General features: G+C 28.0%; 2 protein-coding genes across 4 annotated transcripts in view; both read right to left on the bottom strand.

Moving 5' to 3' along the window:
- LOC103310274 (odorant receptor 2a-like) overlaps positions 1-1,848 on the bottom strand; it is a 4,487-nt gene extending 2,639 nt beyond the window's left edge. The window contains exon 1 of the mRNA XM_016807023.2: positions 914-1,848. Coding sequence (XP_016662512.2) covers positions 914-1,691 — 778 coding nt within the window. The 5' untranslated portion in view covers positions 1,692-1,848. The remainder of the gene's footprint in view (positions 1-913) is intronic.
- A 7,722-nt stretch (positions 1,849-9,570) lies between these two features.
- Positions 9,571-26,210, bottom strand: LOC100569882 (ABC transporter G family member 23-like). 3 transcript variants are annotated; one of them, XM_029487941.1, is made up of 16 exons: positions 25,947-26,059; positions 23,917-24,042; positions 21,609-21,741; positions 21,395-21,549; positions 20,610-20,717; positions 20,456-20,549; positions 19,833-19,979; positions 15,923-16,056; positions 15,613-15,835; positions 15,249-15,414; positions 15,047-15,159; positions 13,123-13,193; positions 11,370-11,458; positions 11,122-11,304; positions 10,141-10,227; positions 9,571-10,069 (listed from the first exon to the last, which is right to left on the bottom strand). In XM_029487941.1, the coding sequence occupies exons 2-16, from the start codon at positions 23,934-23,936 to the stop codon at positions 9,837-9,839; spliced, it is 1,956 nt and encodes a 651-aa protein (XP_029343801.1). In that variant the 5' UTR covers positions 23,937-24,042; positions 25,947-26,059; the 3' UTR covers positions 9,571-9,836. The 3 variants fall into 3 exon arrangements, 2 of the variants coding, with proteins under 2 accessions (XP_029343801.1, XP_003246640.1); XM_003246592.4 differs by lacking the exon at positions 23,917-24,042 and having other exon boundaries at positions 25,947-26,210; XR_511032.3 differs by lacking the exons at positions 11,122-11,304; positions 11,370-11,458; positions 23,917-24,042 and having other exon boundaries at positions 9,944-10,069; positions 25,947-26,210.

The following is a 26,210-nucleotide window of genomic DNA, read 5'->3' as shown; positions in this document are numbered from 1 at the left end:
GATAAAGCGACCCATACACGATCAATATTATTATTCGATATTCGACATTGAGAAATATATTGACCGTGTATTGGCTGTATTGAAGGTACTTCAATATTTATTAACGGGTGATCATTGATATCAATAATATTGAACGTGTTGGGCAGTTTAATACACCCTGTACACCAAAAACTGTACCCAAAAGCTGGTTTTCATTGTTTACTATTTTGTGCGCAAACGAGTTGTCGTAAATTTAAAAAATATATTAATATGTGCACAAACGAGTCTCCACCGAAATATTATTTAGTGTGGTTTTTATTATTTTTACAGTACAAATTTCTTTTGAAATACAATGGACCATCGCTCAAAATGGCAAAGCTAAAAAAACTAAGAAGTTGGATTCAAATGGTTACAATTTAAGATTGAGTAGGTAATTTAAAGTTGTTTAAAATTTAACTAGAAATATTAATAATTATTTCTTAAATGGCAAGGTTATACATTTATAAAAATTGGTAACCAGTAATATAGTTACAAGTTAAAAAAGAATGTTACAACTTGAAAGTATTTTAGAAATTATCTTTTGGGGTGTTTTTGGAGAGAGCAACTACCAACACGTACATTCAGAAGATAATATTAACTTCAAAAGTATTTACTTATTAAGTTCAGAAAGATAAGGATAAATTTAAAACCTGAGAGATTCACTCTGCACTATTAGTAGGTACCTATAAAATTTACTAAATCTACAAAATGTAATTAAAATAAAATAAATTTAGTTATAACTTTTAAACTAATTTAATAATGATAGGCTTAAATTGACTTTGGCAATTATTGGAAATAAAAAAAATATTATACAATAAATAATTGGAATAACTCTTTTCTTGGTTTTCAAACAAGTTTACCCCCAAATATAAATAACAATTGATCGGGTACGAACCCTCGGGGGCGTGCGGGGGCGGCGATCGGAAAGAGTCACTGTGGTGGCCGATGGTCGTACAACTGGCTGACACAGTGCGGAACTGAGCGTTGAACGTGAAACACATTGTCACCACATAGCTGTCGAACAGCAACCAACTGAACACGTTTACGAAGCACGCGATCACCTCGACCGCGTAGACGAGCGACCAGACGGTCGTCTCGTTGTACACGGTTGCCGGCACCGGTAACCACACGTTGTATATGGTAACCCGGTAACGGGAGACGGTGCCGTCCGCATTCGTCACCTGGAGGTATTCGTCCATCGCGAACAGCGGCGTCAACGCCCAGATGAAACACGTAACCCAGCTGAGTACGGCGAACGTACGAAGAATCGTGGACAACACGGCCCGGGACCGGCGCACTAAGCGCTGGTTCCGGGCGCCGCACGACGTGAACTCATACCGGGCCACTTCCAGGCTGGCGCGCAGCCTGTCTGCGTTCACCACCAATACGTATCCCTTGGACAGGCAAAGCAACGCGTTGAATATCACCGTAGTAGTGAACGCGAACCGCTGCAGGTCGTTGACTGCGAAGTAAAGGCCGACCAACTGTATGATCTGCACGCTTAGCGACACCCACATGACCACCATGAACGCCAATCTGTAATATCGATTACCACCTTTGGTGGGGTCAAGTATTTGATGTAAACATATAGCTTTGAACAGCCTATTATCCACGATGGTCAGGTCTTCCGATGCCGGTGCAGTAAGCTCAGTCACCCTCGGCGTCGTCGTCATTATGAACACAGTAAATTTCTACAACGGTTTCTGCAAACGAATATTAAAAACAATTAAATACAACAATTTTATTTTTGTCCTGATTCCACAGGAGTTTCATTTTCGATGAAGATCCAAGCGTTGGAAAACAATCTGTTTAATAGTACCCCCCCCCCCCTCGCACCATACAAAAATCGTGCCTACGTCACTTACGTATAATATACGATACGTTTTATTTATTATATCAAACACTAATTAAAGGACGGTTAATCCCGTACTGTTCTATATGAAACATTTTGGTGCATTTACATACCAAAAACAGCAAGAATATTTCATTATATCACTATAATCGATAGTTATAATTTATAAAGCTTTTTTTGGAGGTGGCAGAGGCATGACAAAAAATAGCATATGTGTATCATACCATAAACGTCAACCACGAGTCTAAAATAGCTCTATTTCCGCCTTTGCTAAACAATATACCATTCCCTCAAAATATATGGAAAAGTGGAAATCACGCTATGCGGTGGGTGATGGAAAAGTAGCAGTCTAAATTAGATTAATATAATATATGAACGTATAAAAACATTTGTCTAATAAATCAAATGATAGCTTGTAGGTTGGTTGTGCACATGTGCCAAACAAATTTTACCCTCAAATGAAATAGCTCACGTCTCGCCATTGTAGGTATTACAATTTAATATTTCGATGAAAATAATATAGACATACGTGGATCAAAATTAATGTAATATATAAAAGTGACAAGCTTTTTTATTACTCAATTTGAATTAACATTTACACACACATTATTTGATGAATATTGAAAATAAGAGATTTGAGATTGAAATAGTAATGTATAGTAAAGTAAACAATTGTATATAATTCAACTGTATTATAATATGTTTTGCTTGAAATGTATAAACCTAAGAATTTTACTTTATATTATGAGTTTATTATTTATTTGAGCAGTGAGCATTAATAATCATTAAGAATTCAAAAAGTTCCTCAAAAATTGTTAAGATTTAAGAACATTATTTTAGTTAGGTATTATAGGTACAATTATTACGATGAAAATATAAGTATATAACTATACTAGTGAGCACTGAGCACAAACAAATGAAAAGTTTTTTTGTTCAAATAAATCTGCATTTCTGCTAACCATTTTTTTATAATAATGTCAGACTATTACATACCTACTTAGTAAATAGTAATAGTATTTATTATTGCTTAAACTTCAAACTGAATCACATTTATACAATTTATAATTTTATCATAAAATCAATAACTATAATACTTACCTAAAATAATAATTATAGTTACATGGTATGAATGGGGCCGGAGTGGCGCAGTGGTCACACAGTTGACTTACGACTCACACAGTCATCGGTTCGATTCATAGCAAAGTGCAAAAAATGTGTGTGATTCTACGCAGTCACCATTTTCCCGTGCTGTCGTCCGATTGCGTCATCCGGTTTCCAACTAGGTCCCACTCCACTGGGAGTGAAGACCGCACATGTCTCCTCTTGGAGAAGGGGGGTAGTATCATGCATATAGTGATATATACATAGATAAATAGATCACATGATCTCCCTACTACCCACTTGTGATAAGCATTGTCAAAGACCTTGAGGTCGTTACAATGAACAAATATAGAAAAAAAAAAAAAAAACATGGTATGAACACAATTTGTTTTATAAAATACTGATTTACAAATTTAGAACAGTAATCACTGATAATAGTAATAATTTATTATGTTTATAAACAATATGTTACCTACTTTATATCCTGTAAAAATTGTAAGTATTTACATTATCATGCAAGACCTGTAGCTGTGTAAGTAACTTATAATAGTATAACATAGGAATAACTATGTAAGTGTAATATATATATTATATAATATATTATATCACACTACTTATTTCGACTACTTATCGTGTAAAAAAAAATAAAAATAAAACACACATCGTTGTAAAATAAATACATTCATCGATCCTCTCAGAATATCAAATATAATCATACAATCATTTGTAACTCTGTTGTGTATAAAATCTGAAATTTGAATTTAAACATAATTTAAAAATCAATATATACGATAGGTATATTCAGGGGCGGACTGAGGCCCCGAAGGCCCAGGTGGGTGTAAGTTTCAAAACTACCAAATAAGAGACTCGTGTTACAATTTTTATTTTAAATAAAACTGGGTGGCGCTCTGCTGAACAGTAGGTTAGAAGTAGGTCACTATAATGGATGGTGTTAAATTTGAATTCAATGATATAATATCATAGTATAAGAAAAAAGATTCTGAGCGAAAACGGTCAGTCAGACATTACTAAGTATATTTGATGATATTATTGTGAATAAAGTAATTTATATATTTACCTATTTACGTGAAACTTTGTTTTAAATTTTCAATCCTTAGCTATAAACGTTGAACATTTTATACATTTTTAACTACAAAATAATTATTAAATTTTGTCAAAATTCGAACTTTAAAAGCTTATAAAAAAAGTGCATAATATGTATTTTTAATATTTTTTAACTGCTATTGTAACAATATATCAGGTGCCTTGCATTAAATTTTCATTCTTTTTTACCCAACAAATATTTGATTGATATTTATAGAAAAAAAAACTATAAAAAATGAAAACTGACAATGCCCGTATACAGCTCAAAAAGAGTCAAAATATTTTCAAAATTGTACGGTGTATATAAAATGAGAATATAAACATTTATTGAAATTTTCGTTAAATCTACAGTTATTAGTTTTTGAATAACAATAAAATAACAAAACCACTACATGAGAAATCGACTGGATATCCATGTTGTAAAAATATGAACTTCAAACGCGCATAAAAATTTAATTTAATTTTCTTGTAGACATTTTTTTTTTTTTATAAAGGTACACATACTTATGAAGAATTTTGTATTACATTTTAAAATCTTATAATAAAAGGAAAAATGTTTATGAATTTCTAACTTCAATTTGCTAATTTTCGTGTTTTTTCCGTATTTTGTCAATATTTGAACTTTAAATGCTTATAAAAAAAAAACTGACTAAGGATTATTAATATTTTTCAAATGTCATTATAACAATATAGTAGGAACTTTGCATTACATTTTCAAGCTTTTTTACCCAACAAATACAATTTTACTGACATTCATAGAAATAAAGGAACCTAAACCTGAATATAGAAACTGAGTATATCCGTAAACAGCTCAAAACAAATCAAAATATTTTGAAAATTTTTATATATATAAAGAAGGCTAATATAAACATGTAGTGAAAATGTCATGTATTTACGATAATTTGTTTTAGAGTTACACCAAAAGCCAAAATCGATTTTGTCAAAAACCGATTTTGCGCAAAAATTTCCGTTTCTCCTTAATTTTGATTTTGCGCTTTTTAAAACTATTGGGAATTTTAAGTTTTGACCTCCAAAAAGTACCAATTAGATTCACTTTCCCATCGAACAAGATACTGCAAAGTTGAAAATCGAAGCATTATTTTGACTACTAATCGTGTACACAGACACAAAAATAAAAAATAAAAAAACACACATCATTGTAAAATCAATACATTCATCATTCCATTCAAAACATCAAATTTCAAAAAAAAATGTTATGTTTTTAATTTAAATACTACTTTTAATACTAATTACTATTATTGTTTAAAAATTAATAAATTATTAAGTGTTCTAGAACTTCTACCCGAGGCTGGGCATTAACGAGTTAAAAATTAAAATTAAGTTAAGACGTTAAGTTAATTTTAATTAAGTTAATTAACTCGTTACTTTTTTTTTCAAATTAACTTTTAACTTAATAAGTTATTTTTTTCAAGATTAACGTGTTAACTTCAAGTTAATTTTATTTCAAAAATATCTAGATTAAGTTAATTTTCGTCCGAAGAATAACGCAAATTTTTTAATGTGTTTTTACTTTGATACTAACCTTTTAACTTAACGAGTTAACGAAAAAAAATAAGATTAACTTTTAACTTAACTTAACTTAATAACTTTAAAATAACTTAACTTAACAAATTAAAAAAAATCGTTAACTTGCCCAGCCTTTCTTCTACCAATAGCATCTATTGACGTGTATCATTACATAATAAGTTCCAAAAATGAATCTAAAATAACTTTTATGGCATTCGCGGCTGCAGTCGGACTGTTCCAGTTGTTTTATTTTTATAAATAGTTTTGTAATATTGTATTCTTTGTTTTCACGGTAATGATAATGGTGTGAAATTTAAAAACTATTAAAAATAACAAATATATAACTCGAGGCTCAAACATAAAATCTCTAGAGAGCCTGGGTGGGTATGGCCACCTACCCGCCCAGCCAGTCCGTCCCTGGGTATATTAATTTTAATTTGGTTATATCACTTCTCGAATATATTAGGTACCTACTGGTAAGGTAAGTAGGTACCTACTTACCTTATCTTCAATTGAAAATTTGTGTAATCGAAATTTTTTGGTTCATAATACCTAATGGCTAATATTTCTATTTTCTACTTTAAAAAAAACACTTTGATATATTCTTACCTCTTAAAAGTAATTTGAAATGTGAAGATTACTTCTACTTACTTAGTAACTACTTTGTTGCAGTCTAGTTTTCAACACACAACAATCTGCTTTTAAGACTTGATGAGAAATGATAATGACGAATATAAAAGTAGTTTCTACTCCACCTGGGCAACAATAATTTAAGTATATACTTGGAATTTAAATTATTACTTTAAATGCTTAATGGTAGTCGTCAGAAACTTATTGGTTTTTTGATGGTGTGTTTACTTATTTATAGTGACGCCGAAGTCCGTGTATTAGCCTGTAGCCATAGCCTAATAAGGTAAATATTATAAAAGATGGCTTCTGAACACAAAAAATGTTATTTGAGGGACTGTCTTTATTATAGTTATCTGGCCAAAAATATCACCATAATTACTTTTTATTAATTATAACTAAGGTTAGCCATCAATATTATCGTGTTTAATCTATAAATATTATCAGGTCCGGGTGGTTTTTAGGTCGGAACTCTACCCATCTAATTTCCATATATATAATTTGGCATTCAGACACTACAGTTTGTTTACAGTGAAATAATATTAATTTAGGTAGTCATGTAGATATATTATGGTTTCTAGTTAAATATGATACCGCAGTGTTCGTACGCCGGGCCGTTTGATAAATTTTAATGGTCAGTAATTTCGTTCAACACGCGATCATTGTTACCTATTACTATATGATTACTAATAAATTAAATGTCATTTTTTATAAAATAAAGCTGCATTTCTACTAACCACTTTTTTTAATAATGCGATCAACCGGGAAACGACAAAATACACTTTTTTTTATTAAAACTGTATCAAAGGAAAAATGGAACACAGTGAAAGAACTTATTGTTATGGTATTTGACTTCAAATAAGAGGAAGAAAAGACAACACAACGAGTGGCACAGCAAGGGTATCTTATATAGCATAGGTATGGTAGATAATTCCTGTTCTGTGTGCGCTGAAGTTGGAATTATGAAGGGTATATAGAGCCTTCAATTATGCGTATAGGCACACATCTTAGTGTTGAATTATTTGATGTTGATTATTATTATAAATAAACGATGCGGATACGAGGGAATGAATGCCCCCTCGTTAAATCGTGGTTCATAAAAATAAAAATAAAAACTATTATATTATAGTAGGTAATAGTATTTATTATTGTTTGAATTTAATTGCATTTATGTGATTTAAAATTGTATTATATCAAATTGTATCTGGTTGAGATTACTTTTCAGAGATCAAAATTTACAGTACTTCTCAGAAGTGTCGGGCAAAACAAAAAAATACATTTTTTAGCTAAGGATTGATAGTTTAATACAAGGGTTCTCATAAATAGTCCATACATAAATAGCCAAATCCATACTATAGCCAAAAATATAAGAATTATAGAAGTACAGATATGTTATAAACATTTGAACAAAATTAGATATTTAAACGAAGAATAACAAGTTTAGTACTTTTTTTTTAATTTAAAAATATTATTCGTGGGTGCCTGAAACATCTCAATTATGTTATTATATTTTAAATACACATTAACAATAATTATCATTAACAAAATAATATATTTTTGGTTAAATATATTTTATTATTTTTTAGATTAGATTATTAGTAGATATAATTACAACACCAAATTATAATCAATAAAATAATAACGGGAGCCTACGACGCGATCAAAGTAATTGCAATATTAAGACTCCTGAAATAAATGTAAAAGTTACTTAATATACACCAAAGCAATTTGTTAGGTATTCATTTAATTTTAACTCTGTTAATAAAATATAAGTAATATTTATATTAATTATACCATAATATAACAAAAAAGTACAATACGGATAGGATAAGGCAGAGACGTATTCAAAATAATGTCCACGCTACAGCGCTAATTGTATACTCCACTTGATAATCTGATCCTGATATATTATGTTTATTTTTGACAATGAAAGTGATAATAAATGGTAAGTAATACCTATAATTAATAGAAAAATAGAAAAAATCCAACTAAGAAAAACAAACACATTGTATTGTTAATGATCATATCAACAAGACTGAGCATTAACGAGTTAAAAGTTAAAATTAAGTTAAAACGTTCAGTTAATTTTAATTAAGCTAATTAACTCGTTACTTTTTTTTCAAATTAACTTTTAACTTAATAAGTTACTTTTTTTCAAGATTAACGTGTTAACTTCAAGTTAATTTTATTTCAAAAATATCTAAATTAAGTTAATTTTCGTCCAAAGAATAATGCAAATTTTTGAATAGGTTTTTACTTTGATGTATCATTTTAAATGTCATCAGTAATTTTCTTGAGCGTGAAAAACTTTCTAATAAACCATATTATGTGTCTGGAATTAGCAAATTTTAACTTTACACTAAGTTAAGTTACTTTTTTTCAAAGTTAACTTTTAACTTAACGAGTTAACGAAAAAAAATACGAGTAATTTTTAACTTAACTTAACTTTATTATTTTAAAATAACTTAACTTAACGAGTTAAAAAAAACTGTGAACTTTTCCAGCTTTGCATATCAACAGCCCTCGGAAAAGTGATTTGTGTCAGTAGTTGTATGATATTTTCACGGTTAGTGCATAATAACGGATTAGTAAAAAAAAAAATGTTGTAACAAGGTAACAAACAATACGTCTTGTGGCAAAAAATTGTAGACGCAAGTATGTTCCTACTACCTACATATAAAATATTAGTTACCTAAATGTAATAGGTACTTAATTAGTATCACTGCATCAGATATATTATACTATACACAATAGTTTCGAATATAACCTGAGTTGATATTTTTTTGAACATGTTCGGTGCAATTGAATGGATATTTAAATCTTCAACATTCTATGTTTTAAAATGTTACCAATGACTATAGTATACATATAACAGTTAGTTTTTGTTTGAATATTTATTTATTATTACTTATAATATTAAATATTAATATCAAAATACAGACTATAAATTATATAGTCTATATTTTAATTTAGATATACCAGTAGTAAACTGTATATAGTTTTGAGTGCATGGTGAATATGTAACATACCTACCTTGACTATAATCATATGTATTATTTTACTATTTTATTATTTAGAAAGATAATATTATACTATTCAATTTATACGAACAAAAATATCTATACATGTCCTTAAGAAATATGAAACAAAAATTAATCATAATTCGCTCTTTTGTATGTTTATAATATGTACTATCAGGGCATTCTGGTTCATTAATATATAGAAACGAGAAAGCCAATGATATCGAGGCAGCAGTATTTTCAATAACAACCTTTACATGCTATTGGAAAAAAACTTAACATGTATGGCATATACATGTATTAAATGACATACAAATAACAAACTTTAAATACCGATTTATTATCTGAACAGCTAATTAAATCACACGAACCAAATATTATCTTCTCATGTATTTTATAAAAACCTATCTTTACAAATTAATATAATAATATGTACCATACGTTTTTAAAATAATTAAACATGAATAATTTATTATATTTTACGACCTTATAGTATTTCTCAGTAGGTAACCATTTTCAGTCATCAGCCAATTGCCATGAATATCTCAATAACAAATACAATAAATATTTGATTGAGTCCAAAGCTCTTACTTATGTATAACCCACATGTCCTTTTTTACTTTACTTAGACCAATTAAAACTAATAATAATAATACAACATGGGCAAACGTCGCTGTGGTACCAATTATGACCGATGGATGATACAACGTCCAACCTTTCAATACTATGTCGTTCATTGTTTTCCCGGCTAACCGCATAGGAAGTAACTCAGATACCGACCTCAATAACTTTGCCTGTCCATCAATTGGCCATACCCCACCTATAAACAGTATAAAAAATATTATTTACATTTTTATTGTTTCACAATGACAACAAGATTTGCTAATGTACCCGATAATAACATCTGAGATAGAGCCCAGCCATTCATAATATGAACACCAAAATATTTAGTTGGTGTTAATCCAGCAGTAAGTAGACCTATAAGCAAAAAAAAAAATACTTAAATATATTTTTTTTATAGATTGTGAAACATGAAATTATAAAAATAACAATATATGGGTGAGTAGAATATTTAAAAACTAGGTATGTATATGTAATATTTGTATAATATAATATAATGTATATAATAAACTAATATTATGTAAATTATATTTGAAAATAATATGCATTATGTTCATTTTAATCGTTTATCTATTTGAATTCAGTATTAAGTAATGGAGTAAATTTTTTCCAAAAAAAATTAAGCATGCTACTAGCACGGACAAATATTGAATCATATAGATATGTTTTTGAAACTATTTAACCATTTTTAAGGGGTTGGATTTATGAAAAATTCTTTATCCATCGTGAGTTCTGTGTGACTGTGCGTGTAGTGAGTAGTGACTGATCATTAGTGTGCGTGAGTCCCCGAACACTTTATGTAATTAAAGATAAACTACGGCTAAGAATCTTGGAAATCCGTAACGAACGTACGTAGTGAAGTCACACGTCACTGTATTTTGCGATAAAAAATTATCAAATCCCATGTGGTCATGAAAGTCTTAAAAAGTTCTAAAACACAGATAAGAAGCAAATACAATCGTACTTGATTAAATAGTATACAAATTTAAATCGATGCTATAAAAAAATAATAAGTTTTAAAAATATTTTTATTTAGTTATAAATAATTTAACGTTGATTAATATTCGAAAGGAAAATTTCAAATGCTAAAATGTTTTAGCAATTTTGATTGAAATTTAGTCTTGCTGTAACTGTAAATGTAGTACTAACGTGTATGTCTCATTGACGTGAATAATAATGAATAGCTTTTAATTATACTTATCAACATAATAAATTAATAAATTTTTATTTTACTTAATAGTTTATACACACCAAAGAGAAATCCTATCCATGACATAATTATCAACAGTATGACATACATGAACATACCACTGGATAGGATAATAGGGTTCGGATATAATACGTATACAATAAAAATAGAAATAAATGAATGGCCCACAATTAAAACATTTGTCATACAAAATATTGAAATAAGCAATTCCAATATTGTAACGCCTGAAAAAAAATTAATATACAATTTTAATAATTTCCGACGCTAAAATACTATTAAGTTAAATTACCTGCAAACATAGATCGACCGAGGATTCCATCCATTTTTTCTGATAGCATTATGCTTATTGAATAAATACTACTAAAATAATACGCTCCCCTAAAAATAATAACTGTGATAACAAATATTTTTTTTTTTTGTAAACTATAAATATTATAACACTATATTTACATAAATCTATTTATATCTTTGACTATTTTGGAAATTTCAAAATATTAAACTTATGTATAACAAGTAGGTGTATAATTTCAATGTATAATTAGGTAATATATACTCCGGCCCACGAGAGTCCATACCTAAACCGCGCATCGTACCCGACGTCTGCTGGCCGAATTTTTCCCACCATAGTGCTATTCCCACCACTCGACAACGTAAATACAACGGCTCATAAAAACACAGCTAATTAATTGCTGTTTTGGGGGTGTTATATGATTCTTCATATTGAATAAAAAAAAACTCGCAAAAAACTCGTAAAAAAATACGTTATAAACTTATAACGTAAATGACACAAAAGGCCAGTTATAAAAACGAATTAGTCGAATTTCGTAAACGTGTTTACTGTTGTCGCTACGTATTCACGAATTTTCAACTACGCCTATCGGCGATCGTTTCCGGCCGGCTTCCGATCGGTATGATTCGGTGTATGGAATGGGAACCGATGCGCACCGACAGACGCGTTTTCACGTATGGACTCTCGTGGGCCGTAGTATAAGAGCAGAAATTTGTGTACAGCTATTATATCAGTACATGAAAAACGCACATAATTTAATTTAAAAAGATAGATATTGTTGAATTAAATGAAGTAATTCTATATTGAATAGGTACCAAAATAATTAAAAACACATAACTGCTCAGTCCGATCAATCTTAACTAGGGACCAATTTAAATGTGATGAAACAATTATACCTATTGTGTCTACCACTAACATACATTTTTAATTTTAATAATTTTTATATATTGCATTATCAGTAGCACAATTTTAATGAAGTAGCTGGGGGTTCTGAAGTCCCTTATTTTATTTTAGTAAGTCTACAAATGACATAAGTAGTACAAGTGCTAATTTGAAAACTGGAAGTTTTACTAGGATAATTACCTCCAAGCCCTTCCTCCCAAATTGCGACTATGTGTTTCATATTATGAAACATTTCTGATTCATTCGGGAAATAAAATGTCTGTAATCGCTAACTAAAATACAAAATATTTATACCTACATAAAGTGATGGAAAAATTATCTTTATAGTTTATTTAAAAACAATAAATATTTAACAATATTAAAGATACTAGAGTTGAAATGTATCTGAGCCATTAATGAACTATTGTATTCAAAGAATAAATTAGTGGTTAGAAGTTTAAATGAAAATTGTTCAATTGTTTTGTGTTCTTTTTTCAATGATCTCAAAAAGTATTGGACAACTTTTTAAAGACGCATTTTTTCGACATTATTTCATTATTTCAACTTTTTTTCGAAAACTAAAGCGTTTTTATTCAAACTCGAAAAAAAAATAGTAACGTTATTTGTAATTAATTTTGTAAACAATTTCTAAATTTTTTTAAACACTCGACACAGTCTGTTGATAAATCATTAGTTTCGATATTATTAATACACATGGTAAAAATATATATGAGTAATCAAGAAACATTTAAACAATATCATGTGTGAGTTGGTGAGAAATATGTGTAAATATTATAAATGTAAATCTTAATGCAACTGACTCTTGGTATGAACAATTATTAAGTTAATTAAAGATAATAATAATAGTCACATTGCTATGAAAATCGCCGCTGTACTGTTACCGTGATTTTTCACATCCTTTCCATATAATATGTTGAACTCCTAAAAAAAATATATATAGGTATATTATGCAGCTGTACATTTTAACAAATTTGTGCAAAAATGGAATAATAATAAAACCATAATTTCCAAATAATTTTGTTACAACCAATATGCACACAAAAGATTAATATAATTAAGTATATATCATTATTTTAAATTATTTATGAAATATAATAATGGATTATGATGATGATGATGATGATGATGATGAATTTATACCTATATTTATAATTTTAGATTTAAAGATACTATAATGGTCTTACTATAATGAACTTTTTGAACAAATTTATTTTTAAGTAAGTATTATATTCAAATATATGTTTTGTTTTAAATTAAATTTTGGACAGAATAAGTACTCCAAAAGTTTCATATTACTATACATCATTATTTTTAAAAATAATCATTTTTGGTATAAGTTACTGAAATCTGCTCAAAATCGTTCTTTGTTTACAATTACTAATAATTACGAAGATACACTTTAAACTTAAAGTAACAATAACATATCAAAATCAAATATGTTGACATGAATAATTTATTTTACCTGATTTTTTCTTTTATTGTATTACCACAGTAATACATTTTATATCAAATCGAATTAACTAACGAGATAATAGTGTGGTGCCTCCTTTGGTACACCAGTCTAGCATATAGAAAAAAAGAAACGAAAAATACTATATATATAAAAACTTATTCAACGAAATGTTGGTCTTTTCACCGCTCAACTCACAAATCTATACAAATGCTTCCAAACCAACTCAGGTGTTGCTATCATAAATTATGACCATGACATAATTTCCTCATCTTACAAACTAGCTAATACAGCGGAATACATTGCACTCCTCGAGGGAGTCCACGTAGCCATTAAATTGACATTTGTACAGATTCGCTAAGCGCTGTTAACTAAATTAAGTATAACTTGCACTCGACCACCCTAACAGTAACATAAGGTAATATAGTATATAGCAAATAAGTAACATAATTTCAAAAGTTAACGCCTAACAAGAACATATGGTTTATATTGACAGTGGATACCAGGCCATTGTAGAATTCATGGCAATGAAAAAGCTGACAAAATAACAGTAAATAACCATAGGACGGAAATACGCACCTTCTACTCACTTAATTGACATCCATAGGAATGTTAGCACTTATCGTACAAACTCAGAGAAATCCAAAATACTACCAAATACTGACCTAAACCTTATTCATCACGTCGAAAAGATGAAATAATTATTAACAGACTAGGTGCGTATAATTCCATGTCATCTTACGCGTAGTGAAAAACCAACACTGTGCCAAACCTGTGGAGAATCTCTTACAGTTAAGCACCTTCTTTGTATCTACTGTCTATGGATACTAGAAAAATCCCAGGAATGCCTGACAATCTCTTTGAAGCCCTCAGCCCAATCGATGACAACATCAACAAATCTATCTCATTTATCAAACTTATCGATAGGTACTCAGGTACAACTTAATTTAGAAATCTTTTATATTCAACCATATATCTCTTATTAATTTTTAATATTGTGTAAGACCTAAGTTTTTGAAGCGGTACCAAGAATAAAAAAACAATTAAATATAAATTGTCTTTTTTCATTATATTATATTAAAACGATTCGATTTTTATTGGGTTTTTTTCAAATACTCAGTAAAACAAATTGTTATTTTTTTGACTTTAGAAATTCCATGTGTGTATACCGTGCTTTAATATTATGTAATAAACAATAGATTCCATTACATTTTAATCAGCTGAATAATATGTAACTATGTGGCTATTGTGGCCACGTATCTTACAAAATGATTAGGTAATTGTGTGAGTACATTTAAAATTTTAAGCTAATGGTCAATCTTACCATGGGCAAAGTAGCTATTTGTGGATTATTGGAACAACTATATAAAGTTGTCTGCATTAGATAATGGATTGCATTTGTTACATCCATCACTATTTGATTTTTAAACAACATATCTAAAATTACAAAAAGGTAATGTATAATATAACCAACAATAAAATACATTGTAAACAAAAATAAAAATACTAAAATTGTATTTACATACTATGTTTGGCAAAATACATGTACGCCAGCGATTGCATACCATATTCTTTACGACGGTCAATAAACATGATCATGTCTTGGGTATAGCTCTTTGGAAAATGTATAAATGCTAAAAATTTGCTATTGTTCACGAGCATTTCACCAGTATAACGATCTTTGACTTCAACCTAAATAAATAATTGGTAAGTATGCAATTGACACTTTAAACTACCTGCCCAATTATTTGAAACACAGTTATGATCATTATTTAATTGTCTAAAAATGAACCTATTTATTCTACTGGAACATTATTGGCTCATTATAAAACTCAATGAAAATATTTAGCTCTTAAACGGTTTATGATAAACTCCTTGTTTTCTACTTACTAATTTATAGTCAAGTGACGCAAGATAGTTTATAGTAACGCAACTCATTGTTTGACTTGAATTATTTTCAAAAATGCATTTACTGGAGTTAAAATATTTGCAATCATTTATATTAATTTCATCATTTTGTATTGCTACTTCCATTCGTTTAAAACTTCCTCCAATACTACTACAAAAGATGGTGTTTTGTATGATGGGAAGAAGACACAAAGTAAACAATAACCTATAAAATATATTTAATATATTTAATATACAAATTTATCATAGCATTTATATTCAAATACAATTATTATACTTCAACTATAGTTACCAGTAATCACGATATAATGCACGAATATTCTTTTTAAGCAAAGCTTTAATTCTTACAAAATCAACTTTTTTACCAGCTTCCATTAATTTTGTTGACTGCATCTTATCCGTTTTTTGAACTTCTGTAGGTAGTTTCTAATAATACAAATATTTTTAAAACAGTTTGATTTAAATTAAATTTGAAAAGCAAAATATGGTAAAAATGCGTAGCATTTGAAAAATATTAACTCTGATATTTATTGGGTTATTTTTTTATTATTATTTATTATTATTATTATTATTATTACCTAGTCTAAAGCTTCGGTAACTTAATCCATTATAATTTGTAGGGGAGAGTTACGGTTTTGGTTATGGATTTGGAGGAGGAGGGGTTACGGTTGGATTTTAACAATACGTGTGTATGTGCAGAGCGTGGATTTGTTGCTAAAAACCCAAATGGTCACCCATCCGGGAACTAGCGACGTCGGACGATGCGTCCCTACAGCACACATTAGTGACTGTGGCCAACCACCGCGCCACACCAGGACACCAGGCTCCTTATTGGGTTAATTTATTTTTAAGTATTGTTAAGTTAGTATAGGTGTATGCAATATATGCATATTACTTACCTATTATAATACAGTAAAACTTCCGTTAACGGTCACCTCTATAGGACGGTCACCTCTATGTAACGGTCAATTTTTTGGTCCCGTCGAGTGTATCCTAGTGTTATTCTACCTCTGTAGGATGGCCCACCTCTAAATAGCGGTCATTATTCACAGTCCCTTCGGTGACCGTTATATGGAAGTTCTACTGTATTCCAATTTAGATTTTTACATGTTATTTATGGAAACCAAAAAGTATAAAAACCATAAGTTTACATATATTCTGTCCAGCGAGAGAACGTGCCGCGCACCAACCAAAACTGGTTCCCCCACGCAACCCTGCCATAAAGGAAACCAAATTTTGTATAGCAAGGTGACGCGGGCGGATGCGCAGAATCTGTGCGTTCTCTCGCTGGACAGAGTATAGTATATTTTGCATATAGTTATGTATGATATCCCATGGGTTAGGTCATAGGTAATAATTTATTGTAGATATTAGCAAGGCTGGGCATTAACGAGTTAAAAAGTTAAAGTTAAGTTAATAAGTTAATTTTATAATAACTTTTTAACTTAACTAGTTAATTTTGGCTTTTCATTAACTTAACTGTTAACTTACTAAATTTCTTTTTTAATTAACGTGAAATTAACGAGCTAATTTTTCATTTCAAGAAGTAAGTTAAGTTAATTTATTTTGTTTTTAATTTTATCATATTTCACTACTTCAGTATATTTCGTTTTCATGTCAAAAAATATTTACCGTGAATTGTTTAAAGTAAAAAAAGTATATAATTCGAATTTAACTAATATAGAAACACTGTATAAAATATAAGCACTATAATCTATAATTTAGTTTTGGGTTGGAAAAAAATTAAGTACGTTAGCGTTGTATAAACAAATTAACTTTTTTTAACTTAATAAATAGTTAACAAAAAGTGTGTACAAACTTTTAACTTAACTGAGTTAACCTATAGTTAAATTAACTTTTAACTTTTAACTTTTTGTTATTGGTGCATATTAACTTAACTTAACTGAGTTAAAAAAAATCATTAACTTGCCCAGCCTTGGATATTAGTGAACGATACTGAACATCCTTCATGAACTTAATATCGTCCACCACCGCGAAGAAGGTCGTATCTCTGTTTTCACAATTTTTTGTTTTTTTAGTTTTTGTGTAGTTCCTGTGAAACTGATAGTAGCATAAAATAATAAAAGACGTTCTAAACAATAAAATGCAGTTACTACCGTCTTTGCGGGAACTACACTAAAATAGTTATGACAACTTGAAAACAAAAAAAATTTGTAAAATTAGATATACGACCTTCTTTGTTGCGGCGGACGATATGTAAAACCCTGTGTCAAAATATTGATAGTTTTTTTTCATATCTCAGCCATACAGTTAAAACACTTTGTGTAATAAATATTATTTTACTAATAATAAATTATTCTTAAAATATTATCCCAGATAATTTATCTAAGCTAAATCGAGATTAACCACAACATATATTCTTCGATTATACACAAATAAACAAATTTTGTCGTTTCATTTGGTCAAATTAAATATTAGAAATTTCAAGAACTTTTTAATAAAATACACTCGCAACACGGTCCATTGAGATAAATTCATGCAGATATTAATTTACATAGTTAATTAAATACCTATTTAATTAGTATTATATTATAATACACTGATAACAAATACACACATTACAATATTATGATATATACAAATAATGATAAATCAAGATATGATAATTATAGAATTTTTTTGTAAATTATAACTGACAACGAAAACAATTTTTATGTGATAGAGATAGGAGTTGTCCTTATATTAAAAGAACTTTATACCGTGTGTGCACGAAAACAGAGTACACTGTATAATTAAATTACCCATATTACTCAGTACCCTATACCTAGATATTTTTTAATTCTGTTTGCGGGACACGAAACTAGATTATTGGATCATCAATCTTCCCCGAACAAAATTCTAAAATATGTATAGGATACTGAGTAACGTAGGTAACTGAGTTATAGAGTGTACCCAGTTTTCACGGACACGCGGTACCTAAAATATATACCTACCTAGCTATATAGTATATATATACATATCGATTTAGCCAATGATTTCGAATTCTTTGAAACTTTTGTTTTACATATTAACTAGAGTAATGTTGTTTTCTGTCTTTTTTACGAAACATTTTCGAATGTCTTAATAAAATAATACTTATATTTTGTTTCAAATTATATAAATGTTTTCATGCTAGGTGATGCTCAAGTACAGATAAAGTATTATATGTTTTTACTAACTACACTAATATCATTAAAATATCTGCTTACTTATTTATATCAAAAGTTCCAATTTGTTATCCATTGTAGTAATGTTACCTCATAGTCCGAACAAAATTTCAAAAACATATTTGTATTTGTCAACAACTATTTACTTCTTACCAACTTTGTTCTTTTTTTAAATTTCTCTCCACTTTTTTCTAAGTATGATTGAAAATTACCAGGACTTGCAAATGTTATAACAACGTATGATTATAACGTTATATTTGACAAAAAACGATTGAAATTTATAAACATAATTATAACAGAAAGCGATAATCAATAATAATTAAATACCGCAAAACAAAACATAACGAATAATAAAATATACTATACTATATCATTAAACAAGACATAATGCAAATTGCAAAATGTCAATTCTAAATAAGTTGAAACGATTTTTTTTTTTGAAATGCAAGCATTGGAAATTACAAAATAATAAATATTTTTTGGCCAAATGTTAGATATTAAAGTAAAAAAATTTAAAATGGTGATGTAAAGTAAAGTTGTTGACAAATTCAAACCAGTTATTAAAAACCAGGTGAGGACTGGAAATAAAAATTGGCCCAATTTTGGGCTGGTTATATAATATTTATAGGTTATTCAAGCAGCCCAAATTTTTGCCAGGCCCAAGCAGGGATCGTCCACCCACTCCCTTAGTTAAATCACCCATTTTAAAAACCTTTTCTGATAATGAATCAGTATAAATGTATTATAGATAATAGTACATTTAATCTATTCAAAAAAATAACGAGTACAATTATATTGCGTGTAACTTCATATTATTGTATACATCATACATGTTCATACGAAAATTATACGTTTGATAGGCGAGCACGCACACAACCTCATCACAGCTCGTGTGGGTACGCACAGTTCATATTGGTTCGATATCCTTAAAAACGGACCATTTGTAACCCCCTTAACACAATGCCTATTCACAAAAATAGCAATTTCATCAAGTGCATAAAGTTGTTACATTATAAAAAATGGGTTAATATTTACATCAAAATATACTATTGGTGCTTCATTTACATCTTGATTAGAACATAAGGTTAAAAAAGCTGATTCCAACGAATCTGCTCCATATTTGGAAATAATGTGCTCAGGAGCTCCTTCTTCTACCAGTACTCCATTTCTCATTAAACCAATCTACAACAGTAATTATTAAAACATTAAATAAAAGACATACCTATTATGTTTTATTTTAAAAAATGTTTATACATTTCTATACGTAATATTTTTTAGAAGGGATTAATCAAATGACAAATTATAATAAATAAGTTAAGAAACACTGTTTTACTACCTACTTCTAAACTGTTTGCGAACGTGTATTTCGTAATTTTAAACAGTTAGTTCTGATCATACTATACGTCATAATACTTAGACTGTTAAATATTAAATGTCCAACACGCTCATTATTTGTCAGTTTGGTTTGGTGATAGCATATATTCTGGTTTCTTAAATTGTTATTTATTGATTTATTGAATTCAAGCAGATGTATACTGTACTTTAACTGATTTTATTTGCCATACTTTATATTTTAAATTAAATACGTAATATAACTACATAAGACATAAGTACTTGTACACAAATAAAAAAAAAATAACAAAAATGTAGAGACTTACACGATTAGCTAGATTTGCTTCTTCAATATAATGAGTTGTTATTATGATTGTCTTATGTTGTTCTACGACCATCTTTAAAAACCCATTCCAAATTCTAGAACATATTTTGAATTTTTAATATTGAATTTAACTTATTTTTTATTCAATGAGTTACTCTTGTCTTAGTAAAGGATCAATTCCAACCGTAGGTTCATCCAATATAATAAGCTTAGGATTATGCAATAAGCAAACACCAAGAGATACTCTTCTACTTTGGCCACCACTAAAGGGAAAAAAATGTAAAAATAAAATAAATAATAGAACAACAATTATTAAAAAGTCCATAATTCATATAACTATAGTATTTCTCATCTTACCAGAATTATTATGGGGCAAAATGGGCACATTTTTAGAAAAATTAAAATAACGTTTTAAAAAATTTAAACTTTGTATTCAAATTTAAAATTTAATTTATGAATGTGTTAACTGTAAACATATCTATACGCAAATCTCCCAGAAAATGTATGGCTATAGAAATGTTATGCGAATGAATGATAACGCGCTATCTTAGCAAAAGCAAGTTGCTAAAGACTTATCTGAGATTTTATGCGTTTGTATTATAATTTAGGATTTTAGGAGCTACCACTCCATGGCTAACTCAATTTTTCTATCACAAATCATTAAAAAAAAAATAAAAAACGCCACTGTTTATAAGAATTTTCATAGAAATTAAAAAAAAATGAATTAATTAATATTGATCCAAATTCTAAATAGTTACTTCTTAGAATGTCTTTAATATAATATGATATTATTTAAAAAAAATAATATTATTTTCTAAATTCTATCCGGAAAAAATGTAATTTTAAACAATTATGATTATTTTGTATGGGTCTTACATATTTTTGAACAAACTATAATAAGTAATATTATATTAAAAGCTTACTAAATATGTGTAGGTACCTTATATCTTTTATCAAACTATTTAAATTTGGTAACTGTAAGAATGCAATAAGCTCCTCTTTTTTTATCTCGATGTCTTTCTTGTTCATGTTGTAAAGTGTTCCATAGTATTCAAATAGTTCTCTTATGGTCAGTGTGCTTTCCAAACATAAACTCTTCAAAATAACTAAGTGTTAAGATCAATGAAAATCAATCCTTAGGATTCTATATTTACTTGAGGCATATATCCCACATCTTTTAAATTTATTGCTTTCAAGGCAATACATCCTGAATCCAATTCCATTGATCCCATTATACATTGAAGAAGTGTCGATTTACCACATCCACTCGGTCCCAAAAGGCCATATCTGTTAAAAGCAAAAATTGGTTTAATAATAATTATTATTCCATTTAATATTGAAAGAGGAAAGAATAAGTAACCGATCTACTGTACAGTAAGTGTAGAAGGTGTCTCGTCATTGAGTAAGCCCCTGTAATACATGTGTTATAATATTAGAATTCAATGATAAATGACAATAAATCATAAAACGATTCTTAGCGAAAACGGCCAGTTAGCCTATATTACTAAGTATATTTTACTATACATTTATATTGATTTAATAGTTAATTATTTTACTTGATATTACTCGTACAGTGGGTTGAATTAATTTTTGCCGAAAACATTGCATTTATTTATTAATATTGAATCATTACAATCTATATTAATAAAAGGCAATTTTGTGTGTGTATGTGTTACATAAAATATTTGGTGATAGTATGAACTACTTATAAGGAATCTTGTATTACATTTTCAAGCTTTTTGACCAGGCAAAACTTTTTATCAACTTTTATAGAAAAAAAAACTAAAACAAATCAAAATTCAAAAATGTCTATTATTAGCTGAAAAATAGTCAAAATATTTTTAAAATTTTACCACTTATATATAATATAAACATTTGTACTATACCAAAATAAGAAAATCAATTAAAAATTTTGTCAACAACTAATTGTGCGTAAAAATTACAGTTTCACTTTAATTTTTTTTTTTTTTGTTTTCACGATTATTTTATAAATGTCTATGAATTATTGATTTTTTTTCTCTCAAAAGTACCAACAAGCTTCACATTTCTAAGATAAAAGATATTGAAGTTGAAAATTAAGGCATTTCTTTTAATATAAAACATGTAAACAAACAAAAAAATACACACACACACAGACATAATTTATTGTAAGATCAATATGACAATATATTCATCGTTCAGTTATTTGAGTCTATAACTAGAAAGTTTATATTATGATAACTTATTTAAATCAAAAAGCCAACAAGGAGTATATAAATATTACCATATTAAAACGTATAAATGTAATTAACATTCAACGAATTAAAAATTAATTTACTACTTAGGTACATCGTTAATGACTGACATTTATAAAATAACCAAGGCGCCTGAAATATATTTCAAAATTTCAATTTAACATAACGATTAAAGCATTAAGTCATTATAGTTATCACCGTTGTTATTACAAAAATATTACAAACTATTTAATGTAAACAATTCAATATCTCAAGGTTACCTTAAGTACTCATAATTAATATTATAAAATTCCAAATGTAATAATATCCAAGGACAACTGTGTCTTCTGGGCAATTGTTCCCCGAAGAAAATGGGTACGCTGGGACCCTTGCCATGCTATTATCGTCAATTAACATCATTTGTATTATATATTTATAAAAAGCGTATATTTCATTCATACTATTAGTGCTACTTGGCATTGTGTAGATAGTGCAGTAGACATTATACTAATAAATTGAAGATACAAATCCGAAACATGGTGGGGATAATACTTTTATTTTTGTTCCTCTCATGTTCATATTAATTCTTCAGCGAACGCCCACATAACTATATCGTCCTTTTCATATATTCTTAAAGTCATGGACTTCACCTTACTTTTAAAATAAAAAATATTGAATCAAATTTACCAAAATTATTTATAAAGAAACGTCATTCTTCGTTCATCATTCAGTTTTAATATTTTTACATAACATTAATGGTACAGGTTTTTACACAACTTACTTAATAATTCTACACAAATGTACAGTAAATAATTAAACATAATATTAAATTAATTAGACAAATTAAAATTATTAATAAGAGTAAGATAATATGTGTCAGTAGAAGTGTAACTAATCAAGTAAGATTATCGAGATTGTTATAATTTATTTAGCAATACACCACGGTAATGTAATATTACATGATATAGACAATCTTAGTATCACTAAGGCCTTCATTTATTTAAGAAATTATGATTTAAAGCTATAAGGTGTAACATCTTACCAAATAATATAAAAATATTAAATTCTTATTTGTACTTTTTAGTAAAATCAAAATACATTTCTACTTAAACAAATTAATAGAAAATGCTAAAAAAAAGTTACCTTTCTAATAAAATTACTAAACCAAAACATTTTTAGTGACAATGACGATTTATGACGTTTGATGAATATGTATTTATTAGTTTATAGTTTTATTGTCAAAACCTACTTATAAATTTTGATGGTCATAAACTCATACGGTTGATATTTGTACCTAGGTTTTCCGTTTAATGTGGCAACGATATAATTACAATAACAACTCCATCATTGCCAAATCGATTTTTCCAGACTTGAACTAAAAATAATAAATATATAAAGCGTATCTCTTCTCAACAAACGCATTCGTTTACTTTAAATGAAATATTACTTGTTTTGTTATGTTACATGATGCATTCATTAGAACCGAATAATAATTACTATAGCTGTTTATCCGCGTTTACGCTTCGTTAAAATACCATTTCAGTATACCGATCAAGCTAAGAGGCTTTAAATAAATCACTCGTCTAGAGAGTTGGTAAGGCGTGAATACTCTGATTTTACTAACATTTATCGATTAGGTATTTTATTTTGTGCACTAGTATGGACACATAAGTATAAACATAATATAGTAATGACCACATCATTTTACTTTGCTACATTTATAAAAAAAAATACTAATTTTGATTTAAATAATTTATATTCATTAAAATATAAATGTAAAGCTTAATTTCCTGAAAATAGTTTTTTTATTTTGTTACAAGTCTTTACAACTGTATAACATATAATATATTGTTTACAAAATACATAAATACATAATAATATATTACATTTATCTGGAATATGCTAAGTCATTACACAGACTGCATGAATTTAGAGATAACGTTAGACACGTCCTCATATACAAAAAACCATTATAGTATTTACATAAACGAAAACGTTAGATCTTCATTACTTAAAAAAGTTTATAAGATTAAGCTATTTTGTACAATTATATTAAGGTAGTACGGATAAATACATAATTTGACAGAAATACAGAATATGAACATAATGTCATATTTAAATTAAATATCTTAAAAATTCAATAACTTACGGGGTATCAAAATAAATATAAAATAATATAATTGTGTGATTTCTTAATACGTCTTATTAAAAACGTATATCGTATTTAAAACTGATGTGTCTACTTATTTAAGTCAAAATTTCTGTTTTTTTTTTTGTTATAAAATATTTTTATTTCATTTTTTGTAAAGCTTAAATTTGAATCTACATGAAACGCAACAAGTTATAATATTAAATATATTACCATCGTATATCGCACTCCTGAAAAAATCAAAATATCAACATTTTGGAAAATCGACTTATTATGTGGCCGTACATCATAAAATATTTTTTTCCAAGAAAAAATAGTGACAAGTCAAAAAAACAAAGGTTAAATAGTACTTAAATTATTATTTTAAGTATAATAAAATATAAAGGATGAAATTCTGAACATTTTGATGGTAATAACTCGAAAAACGTATTTTTTGAGTTGTGTCACTATATTCTTTCAGGGGTGTGATATAATGAGTAGAAATAGTTTCGATTAAATATATCTGTAGTATTTTGTACACATCAAATATTTTAAACACGCAATTTTTAATTATTGTATCGTTAGGTAATTTGTATTTTACTTAATATTGGTTAATGATTTTTTTAAATTATAAATAAATTGCGCGAATTTATCCAATACTTGAATTTTTTAGTTTCATATAATATTATAATACATTTTAAAAATAAAATGTATGTATACCTACAAACAAGAAGACCAAATCTCAGTTCAATTCCACACTTTCAAACAATCCATGACCAACCAACAGATTATCTAATTTTCTAAAACTGATGAATTATAGGTTATAGCATAATATTATAATATATTATATGCTATGCTGAATAAAGTTATATGTAAAATCCAATAATCTCCGAAGCCGAAATTATTGAATTTATTTCCTATATATCTACACCATCATTTCTTATTTACCTTAGTATTTACAATGTAATATCTACCAATCAGTCTTAAATTTCAGTATAAGTAGGTGCCTATATTAATTGTATATTTATTATAATATATTTTTAAGCAACTGCTATACCATTAATAATCAAAAATAATAATACCCGAACATGGGCACACCCCTAGTAAAATTTTAATGAATCAACAATTATTATTCAAATATAATAACTCACATAGAACCTTCTGTCACATTCATATTCAATCCATTAAGTACTTTAGTTTCTCCATAACTCTTAAATGCATTTATCACTTTTACATCGTATTGGAATTCTTCGTCAATCATATTCTGTTTTTGTATTATTGATATGATATTTTGTCACAAAAAATGTACCAATACAATTAATTACAATTGGCTAAATTACGTACGTATATATATAATCACTAAAAAGTAAAAAAAGTAACACAGTTATATCGCAAAAGCTCGGATACTGGTATCT

Source organism: Acyrthosiphon pisum, chromosome A1 (genome assembly GCF_005508785.2).
Source record: "Acyrthosiphon pisum isolate AL4f chromosome A1, pea_aphid_22Mar2018_4r6ur, whole genome shotgun sequence".
Taxonomy (NCBI): domain Eukaryota; kingdom Metazoa; phylum Arthropoda; class Insecta; order Hemiptera; family Aphididae; genus Acyrthosiphon; species Acyrthosiphon pisum.
Note: the sequence above shows the minus strand (reverse complement) of the source record. Positions and strands in the feature narration are given on the sequence as shown.

Coding starts and splice junctions, on each gene's coding strand:
- LOC100569882 (XM_003246592.4), bottom strand. CDS start 26,056: ATGATTGACGAAGAATTCCAATACGATGTAAAAGTGATAAATGCATTT. Junction 21,742..25,946: donor AATGTGACAGAAGGTTCTAT/GTGAGTTATTAT, acceptor TGCTTTTAACAG/ATATGGCCTTTTGGGACCGA. Junction 21,550..21,608: donor ATGTGGGATATATGCCTCAA/GTAAATATAGAA, acceptor GTTATTTTGAAG/AGTTTATGTTTGGAAAGCAC.